The sequence below is a fragment of the Pleurodeles waltl genome, chromosome 2_2 (genome assembly GCF_031143425.1).
Source record: "Pleurodeles waltl isolate 20211129_DDA chromosome 2_2, aPleWal1.hap1.20221129, whole genome shotgun sequence".
In the NCBI taxonomy this organism is placed as follows: Eukaryota; Metazoa; Chordata; class Amphibia; order Caudata; family Salamandridae; genus Pleurodeles; species Pleurodeles waltl.
Window position 1 is genome coordinate 258,278,749 of NC_090439.1, and position 27,364 is coordinate 258,306,112.

The window sequence follows — 27,364 nt, forward strand, 5'->3', positions numbered from 1 at the left end:
GAAATCAAAGCATCACAAGCCCTTTTTGACACCCACTTGCCCACTGCGGAGATATTTTTGACGCACCCAAGGTACATTTTCACGCTAACAGCGTTAGCATTTTGTTTAAAATTACATGAAGACTCTTTTTGCATTTTAGTGATAACTTGACTTGTGTATTGTGGATTTTTGTTGTTTTGATCGTGTTTTGTTTAGATAAATATTTTCTATTTTTTCTAAATCAGTGTTTTCTCCTTTTGTAGTGTTTTCATTAAGTTACTGTGTGTGTTGTTACAAATACTTTACACCTTGCACTCTGAAATTAGGCCTACTGCTTGTGCCAAGCTACCAAGGGGGTGGGCGGGGGTTAGCTGAGGGTGAGTCTCTTTTAACCTGACTAGAGTGAGGGTCCTTGCTTGGACAGGGGGTAACCTGACTGCCAACCAAAGACCCCATTTCTAACACTCAGCAACATATATGTATGCTTCATTTACGTGAGACCCATGTGATATGGTAGTTCGGAATCTCCCTTTCATGGTGAGTGATTGTGCTTGTCCATATGCGAATACTTTGATGTGTGTCAGGGTCGGTAGCGGTTTCAGAGTTTGGTAAGTCACCTGTGACATGATGTTGATGGACGCCCCAGTGTCCACTATGACCACTAACGGACACCCTGCTACATGCACCTTGTGCTTGGGCAACTTTTAGTTCCTCTGTGTAGCAGTGCTGACAGTGAAGAGTGAATGAACTAGTTGTGTCTCGTCTTCATCATTGTCCATGTCACTGCCACACGACTGTACTTCAATTGCAGTATTTACTGTGGTTTGGGTCACTACTCCTTTCGCTGAGCGGCACACTTTGATAAAGTGATTGAGCTGTCCACATCCTGCACACTTCTTACCCTTGGCTGGACAATTAGCCATGGGATGAGTCGATCCTCCACATCGACCACATGTTCTCTGTGGTGGTGTTGGTCTCTGAGGTCTCGGTTTGGAGGAGGTTAGCATAACTGCAGCAGCTTGTTCAGTTTTGATCTGGCTCTGGAGTGCAGCCTCCAAGTGGGAGGCTCTAGCCTTTGACAGTTCTTTTGTCCTTCCCATCGTCAGGATGTCTGCGAGAGAGCACCCTTATTCCTCTAGGATGCGTTCTCTTAGTTTGGATGACGAGCATCCCTGAATGATCTTGCCTGAATTTAATTGTTTTCGTTGTGGAACTCACAGGTAGTAGTGAGTTCTTTTATCCTCATATAGAACATATCAATGGAATCTTTTGTGTGTTGGCGAAGTTGCCTAAACACGAACCTCTCATAGTCAACGTTGACCATTGGCACAAAATGTGCTTGCAAAGCTGCAATGAGTGTTAAATGCGTCTTCGGCTCTGCTTCAACTATCGATTTGGATATGTGATGTATAGCCTTCCCACCTAAGTGCACCAGCATGGCTCTTTTTTGTTCATCTTCAGTCTTTCTGGCATTGAAGAAAAACATTAAGCGCTCTACCCAATCATTCCACCGGGAAGCTCGTGCAGATGGGGCACCTCCACTTTGAATGGCTCAATGGGGGGTAAAGAGTTCATTGTGTGGCCGCTGTGCGCCTGGTGGCTGACGGTTCCTTTCTGGTGTGGCCAAAAGTCTTTTCAATGGCCTCTCTTATCGTGCTTTTTTTAAGGTGCTGCACCACGGGGTATGTCTCTGGCGGCCTGTGAGGGTGGACCAGCTTAGCAGGGCTCCTCTCTAATTATGGGCCAGTGCTTCTGGTGCAAGGATGTACTGCGCCTTTAAGGCAGAACGGTGGGCGTGACCAGCTAAAGCTCAGTGTGGAAAATGCCTGTGTGCTTTTAAGACAGGACAGTGGGTGTTGCAAGCCAGAGTTCCGTGTACTGGGGGCGTGGCCAGCCAGGTGCAATGGTGGACTGCCTTCGTCTGTGACCACAAGGCAGAACGAGAAAAGGGGGTGTGGCTAGCTTATAGTAATTTTTGACTTCCATTTGGTAGGAGCACAATGAGCCATTACCCCTTCACATTAACTCTACATTGAAAGTGCAGATACTGTTAGAGATATCACGATGGGGCTCAGGCCTTTACATAACTGCCATCAATAATATCACTTTTAGGTGCAAGATAGTAGCTGCATTCTCGGATACTTATTCTCGAAGAACATTTTTAGCCCTCTCAATCATCTGCTCAGGGCCCTTCCCCATGCCTTTCCAGTTGCTGCACCCTTTATTGACTACACTTCTTACATAAACTGGTTTCTAAGAAAATGATTTATTTCTAGTTATACTGCAGCCTGCAATAATACCTTCATTTTCCTTTTAAAAAAAATATCTGTGCAAGGGACACCGGACTTTACATTATATGGCGCATTCCTGTCCTTTCCTAGAGCTGGCACACTTTTAGCTGCCTATCGCCAATACAGGCACACTTGCACCATAGTGCAAGGGTCCCTGCGTAGTAGGTAGGATTGTTTTTGTACAGTAAGTATTGCTAAATGTAGATTACAATGCACCAGTGTTATTTCCTTCTTCAAAATGATTCTCCTTTGGTTTAAACACTCCCTCCAGGCAGAGGAGGACTTTCCAGTACTGTCTGCAGCAAAGCAATAAAGAATATAACATTAGGCATAGTATAAATGAATTCAAAGGGCAGAGGGACATGAAAGAGGCTGACAGGAGGGAGAAAGATATGAGAAAAGGGAAGGTTTGCAAGACAGAGAAATGAAATAAAACTTGAAGGAGAGATGTAAAATAACAGGGGGAATAAGGGCATAAGAGACATAAAAATAAATGAAGAAAGTGCCCACAGGGGAGACAGAAGTGGGAGAGAGAGAGAGAGATTCCGACACAGACAGGAAGATAGGAAAAAGGAGTGGGGATATGTGAGAAACTGAGTGAAGAACATAGGTAGAATGAGAGACACCAAGGAGAGAAAACGTAGAAGGATATGAGAAAAAAGGGAAGACAAGACAGAGGAGCATAATAGTGATAGTAAAAATGAAAGAGGTGTACACACCAAGTAAAAAGAGGGTATAGAGACAGAGAGAAAGAAATGCATTTGTAGTGAATTCCTGCAGCTTTCCCAGATTAGAATCAATTATCTACCCACAAAACAAACAACACCAGATACAAAACTGTATGCAGTCCCCAAAGACATTGCTTGCAGAGAGGCTCCTGAGTGACAGCCAAAAGAGGAAAACCCCTCGTTGCCTAAGGGTTAACAGAAGCCTCCAGACACGAAGGATGCACATGGTTCTCTGATTCTTGTCCTGATGTGATACAGGACATTCAAAGATCTTGGTGGGGACACTATGGGACCCATAAGTGCCTAACAAATTCAAACACCTGAAGTAGAGAAATGTATCGCCCTGAAGATCAGGTGAGGAATAATGGTGTATCTAATGGTGTGTCTTGTCTTGGCCAATGCTACTGACCGCACGAGTTAGATGAAAGCTTAATTTATCAGAGATTTATTCCAAAATGACTCCAGATACTAAGCATCATTGTAAGAAAGATAATTATTCACAAATGTGGGCCACTTTCTCTTTTGCTCCAAATCCGACCATAATGTACGTCATTATAGCCAGTCCAACTACCCAGAGTCAGTATGAGGGAGGAAGTAAAGGCGAATCCCAAGATTCTTGCAACTCATTCGGATCTAACACCACTCAGCTGGAATGCAATTAGAGAATTTTTAAAATAAAGAATTGTATAGCGCTTGTGCCTTTCAGAGAATGATGTACTACCATTTAACCACCAATAAGTGTCATTACTTAAATGGCAAATAGGTAAACTTGCTGTGTATAGCGTTTAGAAACAGCAAAAACGATGTCATTAAGTGCGATGTAAAGTACACTCTATTATTAGAAGTGTGTTATTATATTTGTCATTATTGTTACCAGCGTATAAGATGTTGTACCTTTTTGAAAAATTATTGATTTATTATTGAAGTTGTCCTATTTACAGTAGTCTTTTAGTGGGGAAGCATGCAAGCTTCAAGTTTCTAACACTACATTTTGGGCAATTTTAAAGTTTAGGTTAACTAAGGAAGACGTAAAACGATGTAAGACGTTGCGAATAAAGTTAGATATATACGCAACCTCATGGACATATTTGGAAGCATTGCTTGCCATGTGTCATTAGCATTTACAGTGATACCTATCTGTTGTTTGGGCGAATTCAAGTTACTAGTTTGTAGATTTCTTTTTTGCAGCAGTAACACAGTTGCTAAAGGTTTACTTTCATTTTCTGTTTCCACACGCCAGTATTTTATATACAGCTGCATCCTGGGATTTATTTCATGCTCGGTTTTCCTGCGGATAAACTACGAGTTGAAAATGCTGATAATGCTGATAGCGTTGGTGATTTACAATATAATCCTGCTCCACACCCACTCCTCCATGCTGGAGGCTTACCGCAGGTATCTGTATGCACGGATACCCCTGAAAAGGTAGGTGCCCGGCCTGCTATACTCTATAAGAAATGTTTAACTGTTAACATCATAGGCTTATTAATGCTATTTATAATCATGCCTACCACTTGGGAGGTCTTTTTGTAGGTTTGAATAAAACAAATCATTGCATTACCTAATTCATTAACAAATGGCCTTCTTCTTGATATTATTCCACTTAATAATTTTCAGTCAAACTCAAGGGCAGTATAAGCAAGTAGTCTGTAACGGAAAGTGCTAGCGCCGCCCTCTTAATTGCAGTGTTAGTGCAGTCAGCAGTTGTTATACAGTGCTCAAACTCAAAGTTCATTGTAACCAGGTAAGCTAACTAAATTCTTTATCATCCCAATTAAAGTAACACAACAGGACACCACACGTACTACATAAGCAGCACAGGAATAAGGTATATTTGGATAGCATCCTGCTCATAATAGAATACACCTTTAGGAAACAAGAGACAACTCCGATAGCGGACATTAGCTAAAACACTGCCACTACATCTACTGTCGTGAACATATGCCAGATAGTTGGGTACTTGTTCACAACCTCACTAACCACTAGGAAAGAACACACAAAGGCCTAGATCTGTTAAAACGTTGTGCCACGCTTGCATCACAAAAGTGATGCAAACCCAGCACACATAGTTGTGGTGAGTTTTCTTTCCCATGCAAATCATAATTTGCAAAGGGGAATTGCCTAAATTAATGCAAAATTATATGCACTGTTTTGCTTCCAGGGGTGCCATGTCTTAGTAGATATGAGGCTGATTTTCTCTCACCCTTTGACACAATGCAGTTCAGCAACTCTGGTTACTGTGCTGCATTATGTAAATATGCCGATAATAGAATGCATTACAAAGAACACTGCATTTATACCCAATAGGGCATTGGTATATAATTTAGATGCTCAGAACAACAACACACACCAAGAAATAATACTTAAATATGCAACACAACACATTGAATAGAATAGAACACATACATATTGTAGACCTGACAGCCTTAGGGTGGTCTTCGCCCTTCTTCCTTTGCCTGTCTCCCTCTGAGCACTTTACCACTGCTTCCCAGTGCTAACATGCTTGTGCTCTCTCCCATAAACATGGTAATACCCTACCCAATTTACATATTTAATATACCTATAAGTCCATAGTAAACAGCACTACATGTGCCCTGGGCATGTAAATTAAATGCTACTAGTAGCCCTGAAGCACTGATTATGCCACTCACATAGGTAGCCCCTTAACTATGTCTCAGACCTGCCATTCCATGGCCAGTGTGTGCAGTTTCTCTGTCACCTCTACTTTGTATGTAAAACCCTTTGCCAAACCTCACAACCCTCTTTTATTACATATAAGTAACCCCTAAAGTCGGCCCTATGTGACCCACTGGGCAGGGTGCAGTGTGTGTGAAAGGGAGGAGATGTAGTATTTTTTACATTCCCTGGCAATGAAAAACTCCTCAAAGTAGTTTTTCACTATTAGGAAGCCTGCTTTTTTCATAGGCCATCATTAGGGATTCCTTAAAATACTTTAAAGCTGTAATTCCTGATCAGAGAGGAGTGACTACCTCATGCTTCATACCATTAGAATGGTAATGATAAATCCACTTTATTGGTCAAGTTGGATTTGACATTACTAATTTGGAAATGTGACTGTTAGAAAATAGGCTCCTACAGCTCTATGTGCCTTACAACCTGTCTCCAATTCTTGTCTGGTCTGTTCTGGGTGACAGCTCCCCTTGGGCATTTTATCCAGACAGCAAGAAACACAGGACACTCAGCTGCCTCTGCATTTATGTGCATATTGATGGGTCTTCCTGGGCAAGAAGAGTGGGGGGGTTACATTTCAAAGGGTAGTGGCCTGACCCCACACATGGAACTGATGAACCCCACATATGACCTGGCAGACAGGACTAGCATGAAAGGGAACTGGTGCACTTCAAAACCACTCTTTAAAGTCTTCCCCACTTCAAAGGCACATTTGGATATACATACTTGGGCTCTGACCCCTCAGATCAGACATTACTGGACTAGAAACTGAAACCCTGTTAGAACTGCTGGGTTGCCTAAACGACTTAACTGAGCTGCTTTCCTGGACGGACTGCTCCGCTGCTTCCTTGCCCTGCTGCCTACTGCTCTCTGACCTGCAAGAAGGACTCTGCCTTCTTACCAGAAGTGATCTCCAAGGGCTTGCTAACTTACCCTTGTTTTTCACTGAGTTCTTAGGTACATCAATGACCTCTCTGCAGGCCTTGCACCTCTCTTCTGAAGTTGCCCCTACTGCCCTGGATCACTGTCATCAAGTGCAAGCCTCTCCACAGCCTGTGAGCTGGTCATCCCAGAGTTATGTCTACTGCAGTGGATTCCTGCGAGTGCAGTGCCTCTTCACAGCCCCATGCTGCTTTACCACTGTGGTGCCGCACACACCCTCTGAACCACTCTGCAGCTGGGAACCCACCTGGTAGACTGTAACAAGCATCTCAGGAGGAGTGTGTTTGCTAACAGATCCTGTTTGGAGCCGAATGCCAAGTATGGCCGCACTTCCCGCACAGGTACTGATTTACTCGGGCAGCATGCTCTGTCACCAGTCCTCTCTGCGGTGCCCATTCATAGTCTCTGGGCCCATACACAGACTTTACCATAACACTCCTAAGAGGAGTGCACCCATTTGCAAAGCACTGCAGGGATACATTTTCCAAATATTATCTTGTTGTACGCTTATTGGATCTGTACTCATTTTTTATCTTGATTGCTCCAGATAAATAACTTCTATTTTTCTAACTTGGTGTGGAGTTGTTTTTGTAGTGTTTCACTGTGTTGCTATATGAGATATTGCACAAATGCTTTATACATTGCCTTTTAAGTTAGGCCTGGCTGCTGTATGCCATTCAACCCCAGGGTAAACACAGAATAATTTAGTTTGTGTTGTGACCTGTCCTAATTAGAATTGTGGTACCTACTTTAACAGGTTGCATATCTCTGCCAACTAGAAATCGCAGTGTCTAACACATATAACACAGCACAGATATGCAAGTGTGTTGGGAAAGACACCGCTCACAGCTCCGCTCCTCTTCTTGACATTCCAAACACAAATCTGCAGTGGAGCACCTTCAAAATAACTTTTAACACCCTTCCAAAACAAGTCAGATGGGCTACTAACCACTTCATCAAATTATGTTCCCTACAAACTGCATGCTGGGCAATGCCCAAGCCTAATAATTTAGGTGGATCCCATTAAATCTGGTAAAGCACACTCTAAATGAGTCTCAGATTTAGAAAGGTCTCCTTCCTCAAACAGTCTTTCTCTCGAAGTGCTATCTCTAGTTATAGATGGCTATGTCAAAGTCTGGCTGTAAGAGGGAAAGCAAACCCCATGTTCCTTAAGAGATACATGAACTGGCTCTGTCGCCTAAACCAGAATATCCAAAGCGCATGCTGAATTCCCATTCCTTCTGTATTACTGTATTGTAAATTTTGTTGTTATTGTACATTACGTTTAGCCATATGTTCTGTATATTATTTCAGCATACTGTGAAGACCTCTTTCCCACTATGAGCAGTTCTCAATGAGTAATATGAGGAATACAAAAAATAAATTAATAACAAATATATCAATCAATCAGTTTATCTATAAAATATATCTATTGGAAACCATAAAAGGACCATAGCCCCTAAAACAAAATTACTCTCTCTAATGGAATCCTTGAAACAAAGGTTGGACTGTGCTCAGACGGCATTATAATTGAAAGGACATACTAATAAAAGATTATAGGCTAGATGTGCAAAGCATTTTTCCATTTGCAAACTGCATTTTTCTGGATCAGGCATTTGTGATAGGAAAAATGCTTTTTATGATGTCCAAAATGCAAAATGTCATTCCGTAACTTATTAACGAATGACACTTTGCATTTGGATTCTGTATTTGCATAGGGCGTGTTTAGAGCATCCTTTCCAAATACCGAATCAGTATGGTACGCATTACTGACAGTAATGCTTTACCACCATTTAAATAATGGTAATAACCCATTCGCAAATGGAAAGGGGTTCCTTTAGGATCCCTTCCCCATTGAGAATGTTGAAAAAATATTTTTAAGACCAAGCAGTGGTGCAAAGGACCATTGCCTACTCTTAAAAAATGAAATTTAGACTTTTCAGTTTTTTTTAAATGCACCACATTTTCCTTCAAAGAAAATGGGCTACATAACAAAAAAAAAGATTTGCTTTATTTAAAAGCAATCACAGGCATGGTGGTCAGCTGACCCACAGCAGTCCAACATCCCTGTGATGGCAGCGAATCCTAGTGGATCGCAAATTGCAACCTACCTCATTAATATGCATGAGATAGGTCTTTTTGAGACGTGTAAGGAATCCCTAATGAAACTCAAATGAGTTTTATACCTTTGTAATAACGATTTCCTAATTGTGATTTGCAGGGAATCACAATTAGGAAATCGCTATTCCTAATCTTTGCACATCTAGCCCTATGCAATTTACAATTTAATCTAGCATACCATGAGCGCTAATTGATCACTATTGTATGAAATAGAAAATGTTAATTGTTAAACAAGGACAATAATGTATGAGTACAACGTCTTTCCTGCTTACAGTTTTAATTCAACGCAGAGAGAGCAAGATAACCAGGAGTGAAGGGTAAAACAGATTGAGACTTATGGTGCATTGACTTTGTATGTTTAAAGTGAGAAACACGGCTTGTTCAAAATCTAAGTAAGCTGTGGGTTTGCATTTCAAAGAGTCGGCGTCATTCACAGAGAAGAGAACATTGCAATTATTACAGAATCCTGAAACATGGGAACATGGGAAGTGGTGTTTCCCAGTAGAATTTAATAGCTGGAGGGGAAATGGTACAGAATGTAAAATAGTAAAATTGCAGTGATGGGATCTTATAGTGATGTAGCAATACTGTGCTCATATCCACACTCTGCTGACCAAACTCTTGTAATAATGGAATTAAATAAAACGCATGTATTGATTGGATAGTGTGTGGCTATATGTGGATATCTTTTTAAACATCAAACCATAAGCCCCGGCTGGTGAACGGAGTTCCAAAGGGGATAAGAGGTGGTAGTAAAGAATGCGTCCTTCCTTCAACAATAATCTCCACAACAAGGTAACCTATACATTTAGATGTTCGTCCTGTAACTACTGCAGGAGAGAGTGGAGATCGCGTGAAGCTAAACCCATGCCAGTTGGACAGCAATCATAGGCTTGTTGCGGTATAGGACACCTTGTTGTGGAGATTATATTTGAATATCTTCAGGCTCACAGAAACCGCTTTTCACATAAGCCCATTTCTTATTGTCTAAATGCTCCAGAATCAGTCATGGATCAGGGATCTCAGTGAATTGCTAAAACACTAAAATAGCTCGATATCCTATACTGGCCAGGACAGCTGAAGGGATAGCAGAAGGATGAATCACTCTGCAAGGAATTCATGAGTTCTGGGTTCCAGAGACCAGTCTGAATGCCTGAATGTCTGAATGGTAAAGGTGTATGTGTGGTAAAGGTTTCAAAGGTAAGTACAGGTAAGTATTAAGTGGGTTGAGTGGTTTTAGGGTGGGTATGGGATTTGGGGTGGTAAGGGTATTTTTAGGTTTTAGGGTGGGTATGGGTTTTGGGTGGTAAGGGTATTTATAGGTTTTAGGGTGGGAATGGGTTTTGGGGTGGTAAGGGCATTTATAGGTTTTAGAGTGGGAATGGGTTTTGGGGTGGTAAGGGCATTTATAGGTTTTAGGGTGGGAATAGGTTTTGGAGTGGTAAGGGTATTTTTAGGTTATAGGGTGGTTATGGGTTTTGGGTGGTAGGGGTATTTTTAGGTTTTAGGGTGGTTATGGATTTTGGGTGGTATGCCTATTTTTAGGTTTTAAGGTGGTTTTGGGTTTTGGGTGGTAAGGGCATTTTTAGGTTTTAGGGTGGGCATGGGCTTTGGAGTGATAAGGGTATGTTTAGGTTTTAGGGTGGGTATGGGTTTTGGGGTGTGTAACGGGACGGCGCCACCCGTCCAGTCTGTGGAGGCATCATGTGCTGACGCTGCAGCGTGTGACCCGGATCTGAAGGATGGAGTAACCAGTCCTTTTTGGTTTCTGGGATTAAAGGGGGTGCGGTGACAGGCTCAAGTGGAGAAGAACGCCGACAAGGAAGGAAGATGGGAAGCGGACGAGGAGGAGAACGCGGAGGACACCGGAGTGTGGGAGAGAGACGACGGACGGCAGAAAAGGCCCCTGGTGCAGAGCCAAGAAGCAAGGGAAGGCGAGGACGTGTCCGGAGCCCTGACAGCGGCGCAGGAGGCGCACCACGAAGACTCCAGCCACGCTTCAGGAGAAGCATGGCATCGCCAGGTGCGTTCTTAAGCAGGTTTACGGGAAAACAAAAGGGGGGGTGGCTGGGAGGAGGAGCGGGACGAAAACCAGAAGGGGAGCAGGAAGGACAGAGAGGGGGAGCAGGAAAGAAAATAAGAGAGTACCTCTACAAGATACAACGGGAGAATAGAAATAAGAGTCAACAGACAGGAAAGAGACGCAGGAGAGAAAGAAAGCCACAAAAAGGGGCAGAGAGAGAGAGAGAGAGAGAGAGAGCCAAGAGGCTAAAGGATAAAGAGAAAGGAAACCCCAAAAGAAGACCAAGAAAAGGAAAAAAAAACAGTACAGCAGGGAATTGTAAACAGGGAAAAAGACAACCCAGGAGTCAATGATGAACGTAAGATAAGGATTGCATACGTGATAGAAAACAGTAAAGGAATAGAGGAAAAAGGGAGAGGAAAACACTTCTGACAACCAAGACAGGGCATAGGAAAGAGTAGTAAAACAAAGAATAAGAAATAAAGAAAAGGAACTTACCGTTACTTTATTTTGTTCTTTCCCACATGCGCCTCCTGGGAGCCCTGGAAGAAAGAGAAAAGGAAAGGAGACTTGAAATCCAGCGAAGGACAGACAAAGAGTGAACAGTATAACTTTAGTAAAGACCATGTCACGCCAGAAGTAACCAAATAAATAAAATTCACCTGAACTCATATCCCACTGCAATCGTGTCATCACTGACATACCGGGTGACAAGTGGTGTCAGAAGTGGGATTTTGTCATACGAAGCCTGACGACATGGAGGAGAAACCCACGCTGGCAGACATGGTAGCCCAATTGGCCGAGGGACAGCACCACTGACAATTGGTCTGGGAACAACAACTCAAGGAAGCCAAAGAAGAACGAGAGGCACTACAAACAGTGCTGAAAAGCCAGGCCACCATCATGGCCAACAACCAATTGGTCCATGAGACTGCCTGGGGAAAGTTGACCGACACCATTGCGCACACCAAAGTGCATCCCAACGTGCCTAACAGTGTCCTTCAAAAGTACCAAGAACAGGAGGACCCCAATTAGTTTTTTACGAATTTCAAGAGGGTAGCAAGCACTGCCAATTGGCCTGAGGATAAATGGGGACAATATATAGCACCCTTACTAACCGGTCAACTGCAAGCCGCCTATCAAGCGATAAATCTGAAATAAAGAAGGCAATCCTAGAGCGTATAGGATTGGATAAAGAAAGTTACAGGGCTAAGTTTAGACCGACTAAGTGGATACACCAGGAGAATCCACTCACTTTGTACTACAGTGTACACCATCCTGGGGGAAAATGGTTACATCCCACAGAGACCACAAAAGAGGAGATGTTCGATGCTATCATACTCGAACAGTACTTAGAAGCCCTCCCTCCCAGCACCCGAAACTAGGTCCGACAACACCCTGGTCTAACCAACCACACCGCAATAAACCTCGCTTGTGCCTTTCATCGGGCCCCGCATTTCCGCAGTGTTTCCTCCAAACCAATGTCCAACACCAACCCCCGTGCAGGGCCAGGGAAACCCATACATCTACGACCCATGACGCTGCACGGCTCAGACTGGGCAATCCCTACCTTCTCCTCGGCTCCAAGCCGTCCCACAACTGGACCCCAGTGTTTCCACTGTTCGGAATGGGGACACATCGCTTGGAACTGTCCCTTAAAGAAGGAAACAGAGGAGCCCATGGAGTTCGGAATGATGAAGGGTCGAGTACTATGGTCTGGCAATAAGAAATGCAAATATACAATAATAGTCTATCTTTATGGTATAGAAAGGAAAGCTCTAGTAGACTCAGGGTGTAGCCAAAGTGTAGTTAGACAGGACCTGGGGACACCCGAACAATGGACTCCTCAAACTCAAGTCCTGATCACATGCGTCCATGGAGACCAACAGCAGTATCCAGTGGCAATGGTCCTTCTCATTTGGACAGGGATCGAGGAAACAATTACAGTGGGGATGATCCTGCACCTGGGGGAGGATTTAATTCTCGGCACTGACTACGAGAACTTCACCCCTCTCTTAGAAAAGGCCTGCCAAGAAAATATAGACAATGCCTGGTGAGACGAAGCACCTTTTGGGATAACCGAGATAGACGTAAGACCAATGCCAGAAGGAAAAGAGGGAACAACGACAGGAATACCGAGAAAGCCTACCTCCTGAAACCCCTGAATCCGTCCCACAGACTGGCACAGTTTTAACAATCGCAGGGACTTTTAGACAAGCACAACGAGAGGACCCCATCCTGAAAAATGCATGGCAGCAGGCCTTACGCCCGGACGGGCGATCGGTAAGTCCTACCTTCACCATAGAAATTAAATTATTGTACAGATGTACACCCAACACAGCAGAAAGAGTCTCTCAACTGGTAGTTCCCCAAACATACCGACAACAGGTCCTACATTTAGCACATGGGGATAATGGGGAAGGACATACGGGGAGAGAAAAGACGGATGCAGCGATATGACAACGGTTTTATTGGCCGGGGGTATATGGGGATATTAGGAGACACTGTCATGAATGCCCGAAGTGTCAACTGATTAACCCATCCCCTCATGAACCAGCCCCTCTACAACCCCTCCCAATTATTGAAACCCCTTTTTCTCAGGTTGGACTGGACATTGTAGGACCTTTAACCCCGTCAGTAAAAGGACGCCAGTACCTCCTAGTCCTGGTTGACTATGCGACCAGGTATCCCAGGCTATACCCCTCTCCAGTATGCACACAAAAACAATATCACAGGCCATGATCGAGTTTTTCTCCCTTAGGTTTTCCAAAGGAGATACTTACAGACCAGGGAACTCCATTTATGTCACAACTTATGGCTGAAATATGCCATTCCCTGGGGGTCAAACAGATAAGGACCTCGGTATAGCATCCTCAAACAGACGGTTTAGTGGAACGTTATAATAAGACTATCAAAACACTACTCCGAAACATTATTTCTGAATCAGGCAAATACTGGGAAAAGAAGCTACCGCTGGTTCTTTATGCCATACACACACATGTCCAGGCCTTCACAGGACATAGTCCGTTTGAGTTGCTGTTTGGGAGACAACCCTGTACACTGTTAGAAATGTTGTAGAACAATGGGAGGAATCGGAGGAAGCGGTCAAAGATATCCTTACATATACAAGAGAGTTGAGGGAAAACCTACATACGGTATGGGAGGAAACCCACACCGCTTTAAGAGAAGCACAAAACAAACAGAAAAGATTATATGACTCCAAAAGCTCTGTACGTAGTCTGAGGGTGGGAGGAAAAGCATTGGTATTGTTGCCGACTTGTGATAACAAATTACTTGCCCGATGGCAAGGACCCTACGAAGTAATAGAACAAATCAATCCCACCACATATAAACTCGCAATACCCTCGGGTACCGGCCGAGAACAAATACATCATATTAATCTTCTGAAGAAGTGGTGTGAATCATCGGAAGAACACCCAGTGCTATGCATTGGAAAGGAGTCTGAAGAAGACATACCCCTCCACCCCCTCCCAACTAGGTTACGGACTAACAGTCCTAACCCTCAGTTAAATACCGCTCTCTCTGAATCCAAACTTACCCATCTTAAAACCCTTGTCAGTGAAAATCTAGATGTATTTTCAAAAACACCAGGACAGACTTCCTTGGTCCAACACTCCATTCGCACCAACCCAAACACGGTATCCAGACAACGTCCTTACCACATTCCTGAGGCAAGAAAACAGGTCATAGAACAAGAAGTCGAAGCTATGTTAAAAACTGGTATAATTGAGCCATCTACCAGTCCTTGGTGTTCCCCGGTAGTACTGGTACCAAAACCTGATGGAAGCACCAGATTCTGTGTCGACTTCAGACGAGTCAACTCCTTATCACAGTTTGACTCTTACCCAATGCCACGTACAGACAAACTCCTAGATCGGTTAGGCCAAGCCCGATATATGTCCACCCTGGACATAACAAAGGGGTATTGGCAGATTCCGTTACACCCAGAAGATAAGGAAACAAATGCGTTTGCTACACTCTCTGGCCTCTACCACTTCATGGTTCTTCCGTTTGGGCTCCATGGGGCTCCTGCCACTTTCCAATGTCTGATTGATAAGATACTCAGACCACATCACCAGTATGCTGCAGTATATCTGGATGATATAGTGGTCTATAGCACTACTTGGAAGGACCATTTAGAACACCTAAGACACATATTACAGGCCCTGAGGGAAGCTAATCTCACAGTTAATCCCGAGAAATGTAAACTAGGCCACACCGTAATTAAGTACTTGGGCTATGTACTAGGAGAGGGACAAGTAAAACCGCAGATAGAAAAAATCCAAGCGATCACCCAAATACCCCATCCCCGTACAAATAAGGATGTGCGGGTCTTTTTAGGCCTTGTAGGATATTATTGTAGGTTCATACCACAATTTTCCACCATAGCAGGGCCCCTTATGGACTTATTGAGGAACACGTATCCTAATAAGTTACCTACCCTCTCTGCTGCTGCAGTAAAGAGTTTTGAAACGTTGAAACACTACCTGACTTCCGGACCAATCCTACGTTGTCCTGACTTCACCAAACCTTTTGTAGTACAGACCAATGCCTCCGATGTGGGACTGGGGTTGGTGCTCTCACAAGAAAAAGGGGATGGGGCCTTACATCCCATTGTTTACATTAGTTGTAAACTCCTTCCTCTGGAACAGCACTACCCCACCTTGGAAAAAGAATGTTTAGCGATCAAATGGGCAGTGGAATCCCTACGATACTATTTGGCAGGACGAACTTTCACACTATTGACAGACCATGCTCCGTTAACCTGGCTTGCCCAACACAAAGGCACCAACGCCCGAGTGCTCCGATGGTTTCTCTCACTCCAGCCTTTGTCCTTCCAGATTCGTCATTCCCCTGGTGCCCTCATGACGAATGACGATTACTTGTCTCGGTATCCAGGTTCAGAGCGCCTCTATCAGCCGTTCGCTAGGGGGAGTGTCTGTGATGGGTCGGCACCGCCCAACCCGTCCGTGAAGGCAGCATGTGCTGACGCTGATGCGTGTGACCCAGATCTGAAGGACAGAATAACGTCCTTTTTGGTTAGCGGGATTAACGGGGGCACTGCGACACGCTCGAGTGGAGAAGAACGCCGACAAGGAAGGAAGACGGGAAGCGGACGAGGAGGAGAACGCGGAGGACGCTGGAGTGTGGGAGAGAGATGATGGACGGCAGAAAAGGCCCCCGGTGCAGAGCCAAGAAGCAAGGGAAGGCGAGGACATATCCGGAGCCCTGACATCGGCGCAGGAGGGGCACCGCAAAGACTCCAGAGACGCTTCAGGAGAAGCGTGGCATCGCCAGGTGCGTTCTTAAGCGTGTTTAAGGGAAAGCAAAAGGTGGGGGTGGCTGGGAGGAGGAGCGGGATGAAAACCAGAAGGGGAGTGGGAAGGACAGAGAGGAGGAGCAGGAGAGAAAATAAGAGAGTACCTCTACAAGAGACAAGAGACAACGGGAGAATTGAAATAAGAGTCAACAAACAGGAAAGAGACGCAAGAGAGAAAGAAAGCCACAAAAAGGGGCAGAGAGAGAGAGACAAGAGGCTAAAGGATAAAGAGAAAGGAAACCCCAAAAGAAGACCAAGAAACGGAAAACAAAACAGTACAGCAGGGAATTGTAAACAGGGAAAAAGACAACCCAGGAGTCAATGACGAATGTCAGATAAGGATTGCATACGTGATAGAAAACAGTAAAGGAATAGAGGAAAAAGGGAGAGGAAAACACTTCAGACAACCAAGACAGGACATAGGAAAGAGTAGTAAAACAAAGACTAAGAAATAAAGGAAAGGAACTTACCGTTACTTTATCTTGTTCTTTCCCACATGCGCCTCGTTGGGAGCCCTGGAAGAAAGAGAAAAGGAAAGGAGACTTGAAATCCAGCGAAGGACAGAACAAGAGTGAACAGTATAACTTATGTAAAGACCATGTCACGCCAGAATTAACCAAATAAATAAAATTCACCTGAACTCATATCCCACTGCATTCGTGTCATCACTGACATACCCAGTGACAGGGTGGTAGGGGTATGTTTGGGTTTAAGGGTGGGTATGGGTTTTGGGGTGTTATGGGCATTTTTAGGTTTGTAGCGTGGGTATGGGTTTTAGGGCGGTAAGATCATTTTTAGGTTTTAGGCTGGGTATGGGTTTCAGGGTGGTAAGGGCATTTATAGGTTTTTAGGTGGTTATGGATTTTGGGATGATAAGGGCATTTTTAGGTTTTAGGGTGGATATGGATTTTTGGTTTTGGGTGGTAAGGGCATGTTTAGGTTTTAGGATGGGTATGGGATTTTGGGTGGTAAGGGCATTTTTTGATTTTAGGGTGGGTATGGGTTTTTGGGTGGTAAGGGCATTTTTAGGTTTTAGGGTGGGTATGGGATTTGGGGTGGTAAGGGGTGTTTAGGTTTTAGGATGGGTATGGGTTTTGGGGTGGTAAGGTAATTTTTTGTGTTTAGGGTAGGTAGAGTTTTGGGGTGGAAAGGTGTGTTTGTATACATATATATATATATATATATATATATATATATATATATATATACATATATATATATCTGCATATATGTGTATATATATATATATATATATATACATATATATATATATATATATATCATGTATTTTATACTTACCTCTACTTTTTCCCATGCATCGGCCTTTAACTATGTCTTTACTACAACATTTTTTAGGTAAAAGCATATGTGTGGTAAAAACATTTTGTTGTAAGTGCATGTGTGGTAATGACCATGCATTGCACCTCTCACGTTGTAAAGGCATGCTTTGTAAGTGCATGCGTTGTTCCATCATACATCCCTGAGAATGAGTAATTTTATACAACCATGGTTGCTTTTTCTTTTTCATTAAGGAATCTTATTGACACAAGTTTGGTAACAAATGTTGACATGGCTTTGTGGATTTAGAGGTTTTACAATAGTATTGCCTGGGGATTTGTCTTTCTGTGATAGTGCTGAACCTTTGCAAACAGCCTGGCGCCTTGGTGTACGGATCGGTAATCTTGTACAGCCCAAGGGCAGTTTTATTGATTATACTTTTTTTGCTACACATTGTGAATGCACATGCTGTAGCATATGATATTGCTTCCTTTTTACCATTTAAATAGGAAACTGGAGATGAGCTTACTCCAAAAAGTAGGGTCGCACTCGTTTGATCTCCGCGCCCATTTCACACGGGCATTCTGGGTTGCTCATTTTTTTTCTGATTAGCTTTATAGAACCACACGTGGCAATTACGAGTAGCTCAGTGCATGGGAGTGGGGGGCTATACTTGCTGGTTCAAGAGTCTACTTTTGGAGGACATATTTCATTTTTAAATGTTTTGTGCACATATATTAACAGGAACATGGCATGCAAAGTATTTTCTGCACATTTTCATGTTTTTACTGAATCTGGGTAAGGTAGGCCTGCATTTTAGAAAAGGTTCATGTTAGTTGATTATTTTCCTTGTAAAACGTGAGCACTTTTATTTTTTGTCCACTGCTGAAGTAACATTGAAAACGTGTAAGGTTTATTTTTCTCGTTTCTCATGCTGAAAATAATGTTTTGTTCCTTGAGTTTGTGCTGGAATTTCTTAATTGAATAAAGGACTTTAAGCTGCATCTGCGAGTGTAACCAGCCCATATGTTCAGTATCTTGGTCAGAAAGATTGGAAGGGTGGACCTGCGGATTTTCTAACAAATACACTGGCATATCCAGGTAAATTACAGTAATACAACACTTAGGGCATGAAGAGGCTTAAAGAGCAGTGGAGACAGAGAGGAATGTTGGTTGTTAGGGGTGGTAAGTGGCAGGAAACATAGGGGCTGATTTATGAGAGGCTTGCCCCACTAAAGCGTCACTTTTTGTGATTTTTCAGCAGTGCGAACCTAGCCATATCTATGAGGCCACACAAAGCCAGTTTGCATGGCTTTGAATGGCTTCATAGATATGGAGTAAGGCAAAGCATTGCAAGTCACTGCGTTGCCTTATTCTGTGCCAGAGAGGCATTCCATGGGCATTGCAGTGGGTTTTACCAAGCATTACCCATGGATTTTGATAGTGCCCCAGATTTACCAAATCAAGTAAACCTGGGAAAGTGCCAAAACCTTACGACTCCAGGGGTGACACGTAAAGGGGGGAAATATTTCCTCATTTTCTTCTGTTCTTCTGCATTCTGCAGCACACATAGAAAGAGGAATACACCACTCAGGATTGTTTTTTTGGGCAGGAAGGTGTCCCTTCCGGCACAAAAACAATCCTGCATGCACCATGGTGCAGGGGTGCTTGCATTGGTGCTAGGCTGCCAAAATGGCACCAGTACAGGGGGGAAGGACAGAAATGCACCATATTGCATAAATCTGGTGCATTCCTGCCCTTTCACGTTGGTGTATAGAAGCGCAGCAAGATGAATTGCTGCACTGCCCTACGTCAATACCTCATAAATAAGGGCCATAATATTTTGAAAAGCAACCAACAAAGAGGAGGTGGTTTCATCTGTTTGTATAATTAATAACCCATGTAAAATCCAACAGAGAACTCACCATACCTGACTGGGAGCAACTGTATCCAACGATTTGCGTAAAAACATTTATTACAGGGGTGTAATACCCCAAAACCCTTCCCTTGAAGCTTTGCCACTGCATATGTTTTATCTGCTAGTTGAAGGTCACAGTTGGAGCCTACTTTTGAGAAGGTTGTATATTTTAATGAAACTGGAACTGTATAGTTTCTATTTTCACTTGATTGATGGGCTGTTACCTGTTACTGATAATGCTAGAGGTCTGTCATTTTAAGAATGTGGTCAGAGAGTTTGGACAGAGATGCCTTTTTTTTTAGCTTCCATTAGACAGAGAAGCATTTCCAGCTTTCTTTGTAGCACAGTACACTTTTAGCTTTCCTTTAGATCAGGCTTCCCTTTTAATTTTCATTTGAAGAGATTTCTTTTTTACTTTCCTTTAGAGAAAGATGCCTTTCGAGCTTAGAGCAGGTTTCTTTCATTGCCCGAAGGAGTTTAACTTGACTCAAGGGCAGATCCCTTACCCACGGTTTTAGACAAAGCTTTACATGCTGACAACTTCTGCCAGACATCTCCCAAACTCTCCCAATCTTTCCCTAGCTTAGCTGAGTTGGGACTACTCTAAAAGGGAAATGAATCCGCTTTGATTTGTTTTGAGAAAACTTTATAACAGTGTATCTTTGCATGTATGATTGTGAATTGCTTTGGATTTAATTGATTAATGCATCCCTCTATTGAGTATTGGCTTACAACTTATTTGATGATTTTAATTTGTATCTTTGCTAATATTTTAATTGCAAATCCAATACTCTTTGATATCTTTCTGGTGCCAAATTTGCTTCACATTATTTAATTGAATTCATAGTTGCCACAGCCTCGGTCTGCAACTAAGGGGCAGATTTATGGAAAGTGGCACTGCACCGAGTTTCGGCCTCGTTGGGCCACATTAATGACACAAACAATGATGTTAATGTTGCACAAGGTGGCGCTAGGGCACTATAAATATGCCCCTAAAAGTCCATCCCAGTGCAACCTGCACTAGAAATTTGCATTGTGCAGAGTGCTGCAACAATTTCAGGTAGTAATTCCTCTCCAGTACTGTACTATTCTGAGTTCTTCCAGTGAGAAACATAAATCGCATGCGTGACCCCGAATTATCAGGCTCGTTCCTGCATATTTCTTTCCTGATTCCAGGCCTACTGCTGTAAAATATCATAAATAAATAAATCATAAAAAAAGTGAGCAAAGTAAAGAGGGTCCAATATTACACCTCCCAAAGTGATTATCTGGACTGAAATCATTATTGTCATTATATTACCTAAGTGGTCACCTTTCCCAAAGACCACAGCATGGTCAACTGGTCAAAAGCAGTGTTTGTCTGTTCACACTCAAAAGTAGAACTGCACTTCATCGCTTCTGAATATACTGACAAGTCTGAAATTACTCTATACCAACAAAAAAAAAATCTGTACTGAAACGCACTCACCGAATAATGCAGTATTATCAAGATAAGCATCTAGGCGAGGAATTGGCTGTAGCCATGCTATTAACAATCAGCCTGATTGACACAAGCTGCCCGCTATACGCATCACATTATGTCTAAGTAACAGTATTGGACTGCAGATCAAAATAGCTCTGCTGGAAAGCAAAGCAGGCATGGTGAGTTTACTAAATTACATTGTTTCTCCTCATGTTGTTCACCATACAATTATGCCTGTGCATCAGGAATATATATTTTTTTAAAGTGGAAGATGATTCAATAAATGGATACATTTTCCGAAACAAATTGAGCATTTTTCACACGGATTCTGCCTTGTACAGAATTTTGAGGCAATTGACTGACAATAATCCTGTGTGCATGACTAGGTGAAAGAGCCATCTCTCAAAAAGATCAGTCAGCTAACTTCATGCCTGAACTGTCTGCTTTTTCCACTGGGCATTTTCCACTGAAGCATTCTGCAGCACACACTGAAGGAGCAAATAACCATTTAATTGTTTATGTGCAGGAAGGTGTCCATTCCTGCAAATAAACAATCATTAAATAATGACGATTTGCTACTTCTATGTGTGCACATTATGGAGCGTGGTTGCCTGCAGTGGCGCTAGCCATCTAATTTTAGCACTAGTGCTTGCGAAAACAAAGTGCACTGTGTTGTCGAAAATATGGCACTTCCCTGCGTTTCTGAAGTGATGCAGTGTGGCACTGCCAAATGTGGAGCAGCTGCACTAGCTGCACTATGTCATTTTGCTGTAAATGAGGCTCTATGTGCTCCGAGTGCGCTCTTCTTATGATAGAGTCCACAATATCTTATATTTGAATTGTATCAATTCATTTTTATCACACATGACCTGACTTAGAGTTTGGCATACAGGTACTCTGTCATGAACATGATGGACAACCTGTTCGGCATATTACAAGTGCCTTAGGATATAATGCACTTGTAATAAGGTGAACCAGGTGTATGTCAAGTTCAAGTTCAAATGTATTCATAATGCAGAACTACGAGGAGGACCACACAAAACAAATTCATTCAAGGTAAAAAAGAAAACATCATTCTTTAAAATCATTGATAGAATTCATAATATTAATTCACAGATTGCAGAAATTATCATTGTTAAACCAATATTCATGCTAAAAGCAGTACAAATTGAAAAAGCACTTAATAAATTTGAATATTCGACAGCAGAACATTTCTTAGGAGGATCAAACAAAACTGTAAGGCTTCTGAGGATAATCAAAGATAGATCTCAACCATTTACGGTGGTGCAATGTAAGAGCAGGGCAGACAAATAAAACATGTTTCAGATCTTGAATGCCATTCTGACAAAAGTTACAAACTTCAGAAATTTCATACCATTTAGATATTCAACTATTTCTCAGCAACATATCTAATCGCAATAATGTCCAATGGGGCATATGATGTGTTACATACAGTTTTTTTTTTTCATTATGATGGTATCTTTTATTGTTTGGGATCCTCTTTTCTTATCACAGGCCTTGTTTTCCAAGCAAAAAATTAAGATCCACGAGGCTTGTTTTAAGCAGGCCTTTAATTGGAAGGCGGGAGGAGAAAGTGCTGAACTTTGGTTGAGTCCAAGTTGGTCTACGGCAAATGTGTGGTTCCTATAAAATAAAGTTTTTCTTTCTCCTTCAGGATTATTTCCTTTTTCATATACTACCTTAAGGTTTCCTTTTCAGTCTCCACAAGACAGGAAGCCCACCAGACAATACACGCCAAACCTTGGGCATATGTACTTTTAATCCCCAACTCCAGCCTTAGTGCTGCCACTGATACAGAAGTATTACAAGAAATGAGCCTTCTCAGTATCTGCCCCTCTACTTTATTAAAAAGAATCCATCTAGATATATCTGCAAATTTCACTGTATATAGTAGAGTAGCAGGGAGTTTTTGCCTGATAAGTGGATAGGAGATGAGAGAAATGTCTTCTACCTGTGGCCCTATAAAATGATCCCAGGCCCTTAGCCTTGGACTGAGCCATGCACATGTTATATAAAATATGATCACTACCACTCAGGTTACTGAACATTATTTTCCCCAAAAAGATAAATGTCTCAACCTCTTCCAATTTTTGAGAGCCCATATAACAAGGGAAATATGCATATTTAGCCTTATTTGTACCATGGAAAAGGACAATTGTGCTTTTAGAGGAGAGTTAATTTTCAGATAAAGTGCATCAGCATAGTATTGCAATGTCCCTAATCGACTATTAGGACTTTTGGGGGTGTGGGGGGTAAAATCCAAAATCACAATGTCATCTGCATACATAATACATGAAATCGGCTATTCCCCAATGTTGGATGGTAAACCCATACTTGGTGAGCGGGAAGCAGACAAGTCTGAAATGTAAACAGAGAAAAGAACAGGAGCAAGAAGGCACCCCTGCTTTAAACCATTCTTTGTTCGGATCCCCCTAGAGAGACCCCGATCCCCACCTAGCAAAACTTGTCACCATGTGGCAGACTGAAGGGCAATATGTAGGTGCAATAAGGTTCCGGCAACAACTTCTTCCACAGCACTGGGCAATCCACTTCATCCAAAGTCGTGGAGAAGTCTGTAAATGTGGTATATAATGGACAACCTCTGAGATCACTTACTTCTCATTAATTATTAATAATATGGCTATGTTATCTAAGGTCCCATGTTTTTTCCTGAAGCCTGTCTGCTTTCGTGGGATTATTTTATTGTCTTCCACCTAAGTATTTAGCTGAGCCGACAGACATTTGGAGAAAGCTTTATCCACTACATCTAACAGGACAATCTGGCAATAGGTAGCAGGCAAATTACTGTTCCCTTTTTATAAAGGGGGACAATAATATTTCCAGTCCATGAAGTAGGCACTGACCTGTTCGCATAAGAAGATTTAAAGTCTGGAAATAATAATGTGGCCCAGAGGTAGTCTTCCTGTTTTATTAATAAATTGGGACTTCATCTGGGTCCATCGCAATGGAAGAGTGCATTCCTGAAATAGCAGACTCAATCTCCTTTATGGAAGGAGAGTTGTGGGTGGGAGTATAACAGTCCAGAATGGGGGGGCCTTTCTATCACATCATTCGCCACTTAGAGTGCACAAATGAAGCCATCTCAACTGTTTTCTCTAATTGGAGAGGCAGAGGACCTAAGCCTTGTCCTGCAGCAATCCACATCTATGACCCAAAATCTCCTCATGAGGTTCTTAAAAGCAGCCTCTCTTAATTCTATCTTCGTCTATGTCTTGTTTTTTTAGGCTAGCCTTAATAAGACTTCTGCACCTTTTCAGAAGAGGCAGGCGGCCATTTCTCCAGCTCGAGAAGAAGATAAATAGTTTTGGGCCAATCTATTTATTTCTTCATTCATAAGAAGAATAGAAAGAGAAAGTGAATTCCGTGGGGCCTTGGTCAGCCTTCTGATAGAGTTTATTACAATCTGCGTCATGAATTGATTAAATTAATGCAGAACTTTATCATCCCAAGAGTAGGGAACAGCTTTCTCTAACATATCATTTACAATAGTTATCTTTCAAGGATCCCACTGTGTTACGCCTGTTTTTTGTTAAATTTTGAGATAACCCCATCAAATTTTAAGACCCAACTGTATTTACCTCTAGGGAGAATACCAACAGTTTATGATTACAAAGGATACGCTAATATTTTCAAATCACCTAACAGGTGGAAAAAAGTGTTTGCAGCAATGAGATAATCTGAAAAGCACTACTCACATCGGGAATTTATGGGTATACTGTGCAGGGAGTCAGAAGGGCATCTCCATATCAAAAAGAATCTTCTCTCTCTTATGAGTTCAGTTTCAGGAGGAAAAAGCAGAGGGGAAAATTCAGAACTTCCTCATTTTCTACCTCTTATAAAAGATTAATAGCATGATTGGAAATTTTACAGTTCACGTCTCCTATCAACATTACCTGGGGGCCATTCTTCTTCTCCAAGGCATCTTCAATAAAGAAAAAATGTTACTCACAAGATTATTAAAAGAAGCATCAGGTGGAATTTAGGCGTTCAGCAAAAAAATGGGGACTAATAAATTCCCCCCTCCATTAGGAAATAACGTTACTAGTAGAAAAAGATTTGAAGGGTACTTAAAACTCTTATATTTCCAATTACCTTATTAGTAAGGGGAATACATATCCCTCCTTTGCATGCTCTTTCCTAGATGAATTGACTATTTATTCTATTGAGAAGAAGTCATCACATTGGAACTCACTAAAACACCTGAGGGAGAGTTAAGAAAAGTGGTGCTACACCCATTGTAGTGCCACTTTCCTTGCGTGACTTAGCGCCTCCCTACCGCCACTATGTGTGCGCTGTATTTAAAATACGGCACACCATGGAGCATGGTAGGGGGCATAGCATCAACCTTTTTGACGTTATTGATGTACTGTTCAGGGTTAGCTCCAAAATGTTGGCGTTAACCCTGAACAGTACATAAAGGCCCATTGTAATCAATGGTGTGGCACCTTTTAACACCTGCTCTGAACAGACATTAAAAATGCCCACAAAATGGTGCAAAGAAATCGTTCAGATTTCTTTGCAACACTTTTTTGCCCCACCCACCCCAAAGGGGAACACCCCCTTTGCATACATTATGCCTGGCGCAGGCATAATTGGTTCATGGGGTTACAAAGTGGCACAATGCATGCATTGTACAACATTATAAATCTGGTGCTGCGATTTTGGCCTCATTGTGACACATTAGCGGCAAAAAAATGACGTTAATGTGGCGCAAAGATGCACTAGGCCCTTAAATCTTAAATCTGGGCCAAGGTTTCTTGAAGGCAGATTATATCGGAAGTTAAATCATTCAATGAATGCCTTTTCTCTTTGCTTTTCTTTATACCTGTAACATTCCAGCAAATCTTTTTAAAATAATTGCTAGTTGCTACGTTGTGCTAAGGGTATCAATGAGTAAACACTATTTAAAGTGACTGCTGACCAATGCCATTTTTGGAGCTCATCGCCTACACAATCGTGTGGTCATTAATAGTTTTGCCATAGGTCACACATCTCCCATTAGTTCTAATGGAAACTTGCAGCTCTCTCAGTTCATCCACAGGGTACCCATTTGGCAGTATAGAGTGCCAATCTCCCACTTGGTAATACAAGTTATCAGAGACTTTGCCAAGAAAATGAACTTCCTCATAAATGGGAAGCACATCAATACCTTTACATTGGAGGCAATCCTTGTTTTACAATACCATACTTGCAAACATTTTATATTGGAAAATTACCCTTGTTTTTGTCCCTTGTCCAGTATGGATCAAGGAGACCAATGCAATATCATTGCTTTAGATTAAGTTTAAGTTGTTAATACATGCAAAGGAGTGTTAGCAGAGCGAGAGAAGGGAGAATGGACTTCCTGATCAAGTGATGCTGTTGTTGTTTTTGCCTTACCTGTTTCCACTAATGGTGCCGCAGCTGGGTTGAGTGAGGTGGTGAAATATAGTTAAAGGGAAGGAGTACATAGATATTATGGCAGGGTCATTCCTCACTCTTGAGGAAATAGTGGTTGAAACTGATTGCCCAGGGCTGGCCCCTCCTGCTGATTATTTGGGTGAACTGACTCAATCATTTAGATAGAGTTCTTCACTTCTCGGAAATGGGCCTTTTTTTGATATTCAACTATTTGTTTCCTCTCTCTCAATTTTTTTGTTCTGCCTTTGGTCTTTGTATGTACCTTTTTAATTGGAATGATTGCACTTAGCTCAGGGTGGGTTTTTGTCTTGAAGATGGAGAATACTTTGAGATCAGAATGTGTTGGTTTCACAGTAGAACCAGTTACCACAGAGTCAGCTGTACCAGGATCAAAGAGATATTTGATCGAAAGTGTGGGGCTTTCCACCTTAGAACTCATTTTGGGAATGTCCTTGGACTCTTTGACAAGGGGTTTACCTGCTAGCAAGCAGAAATCTTGACCCAGGACAGAGGAAGGCAAGACATCATTTCCATTCTCTGAAGGCAACCCATTGTCGCACCGTGACAGGGAGCTCTCAATTTTCCATGGTTCAAATGTTCTCTACATTGATTTGTACTAGTTAGTACCATTATGATCATGGCCAATATATCTTGAGTAGAATCAGAACTTAATACACATTTTTCTAAGAGAGCCAGGCTGAAAGATAAAATTCTCTCCAAGCTAATGAGTGAATCTGAAACTTTTGCCTCTTGGCATAGTGGATTACATGATAGGTCCCTGATTGTATCCAAATCAGGGGTTGCTGACATTTGAGAGACACCATGGAATGGTGTAATGGTGCACTGCTAAAAAGTTACAGACCAGTAGTCAAAGTTGGTGTGAACTGAGTTTTTGGAGCATTATCCCTCTCTTGCACACCGCATTTTAAATGAAGCCCTGTGTCTATATCCGGGAGAGTAATGTCTTCTTTAAGAAGATAAGGAGCAGTCTCTTGGGTTGTTATCCCACATTCCCCTGACGATATACATGGTGGTAGACAATGGACAGAAGAGTTGTCAGCTGCTGATCCAGCAGGTGTTTCCAACTTACAATTAATATCACCCTGGTTCAATTTTTCTTTGCCCCAAAAAGAGAAAATTTGATTCTT

At 42.3% G+C, this 27,364-nt stretch overlaps 1 protein-coding gene across 1 annotated transcript in view; it reads left to right on the forward strand.

The window, feature by feature from the left end:
* Positions 1 to 27,364, forward strand: part of ADCY2 (adenylate cyclase 2) — a 4,811,883-nt gene that overhangs the window by 4,469,313 nt on the left and 315,206 nt on the right. The window contains exon 18 of the mRNA XM_069219709.1: positions 4,239 to 4,423. Coding sequence (XP_069075810.1) covers positions 4,239 to 4,423 — 185 coding nt within the window. The remainder of the gene's footprint in view (positions 1 to 4,238; positions 4,424 to 27,364) is intronic.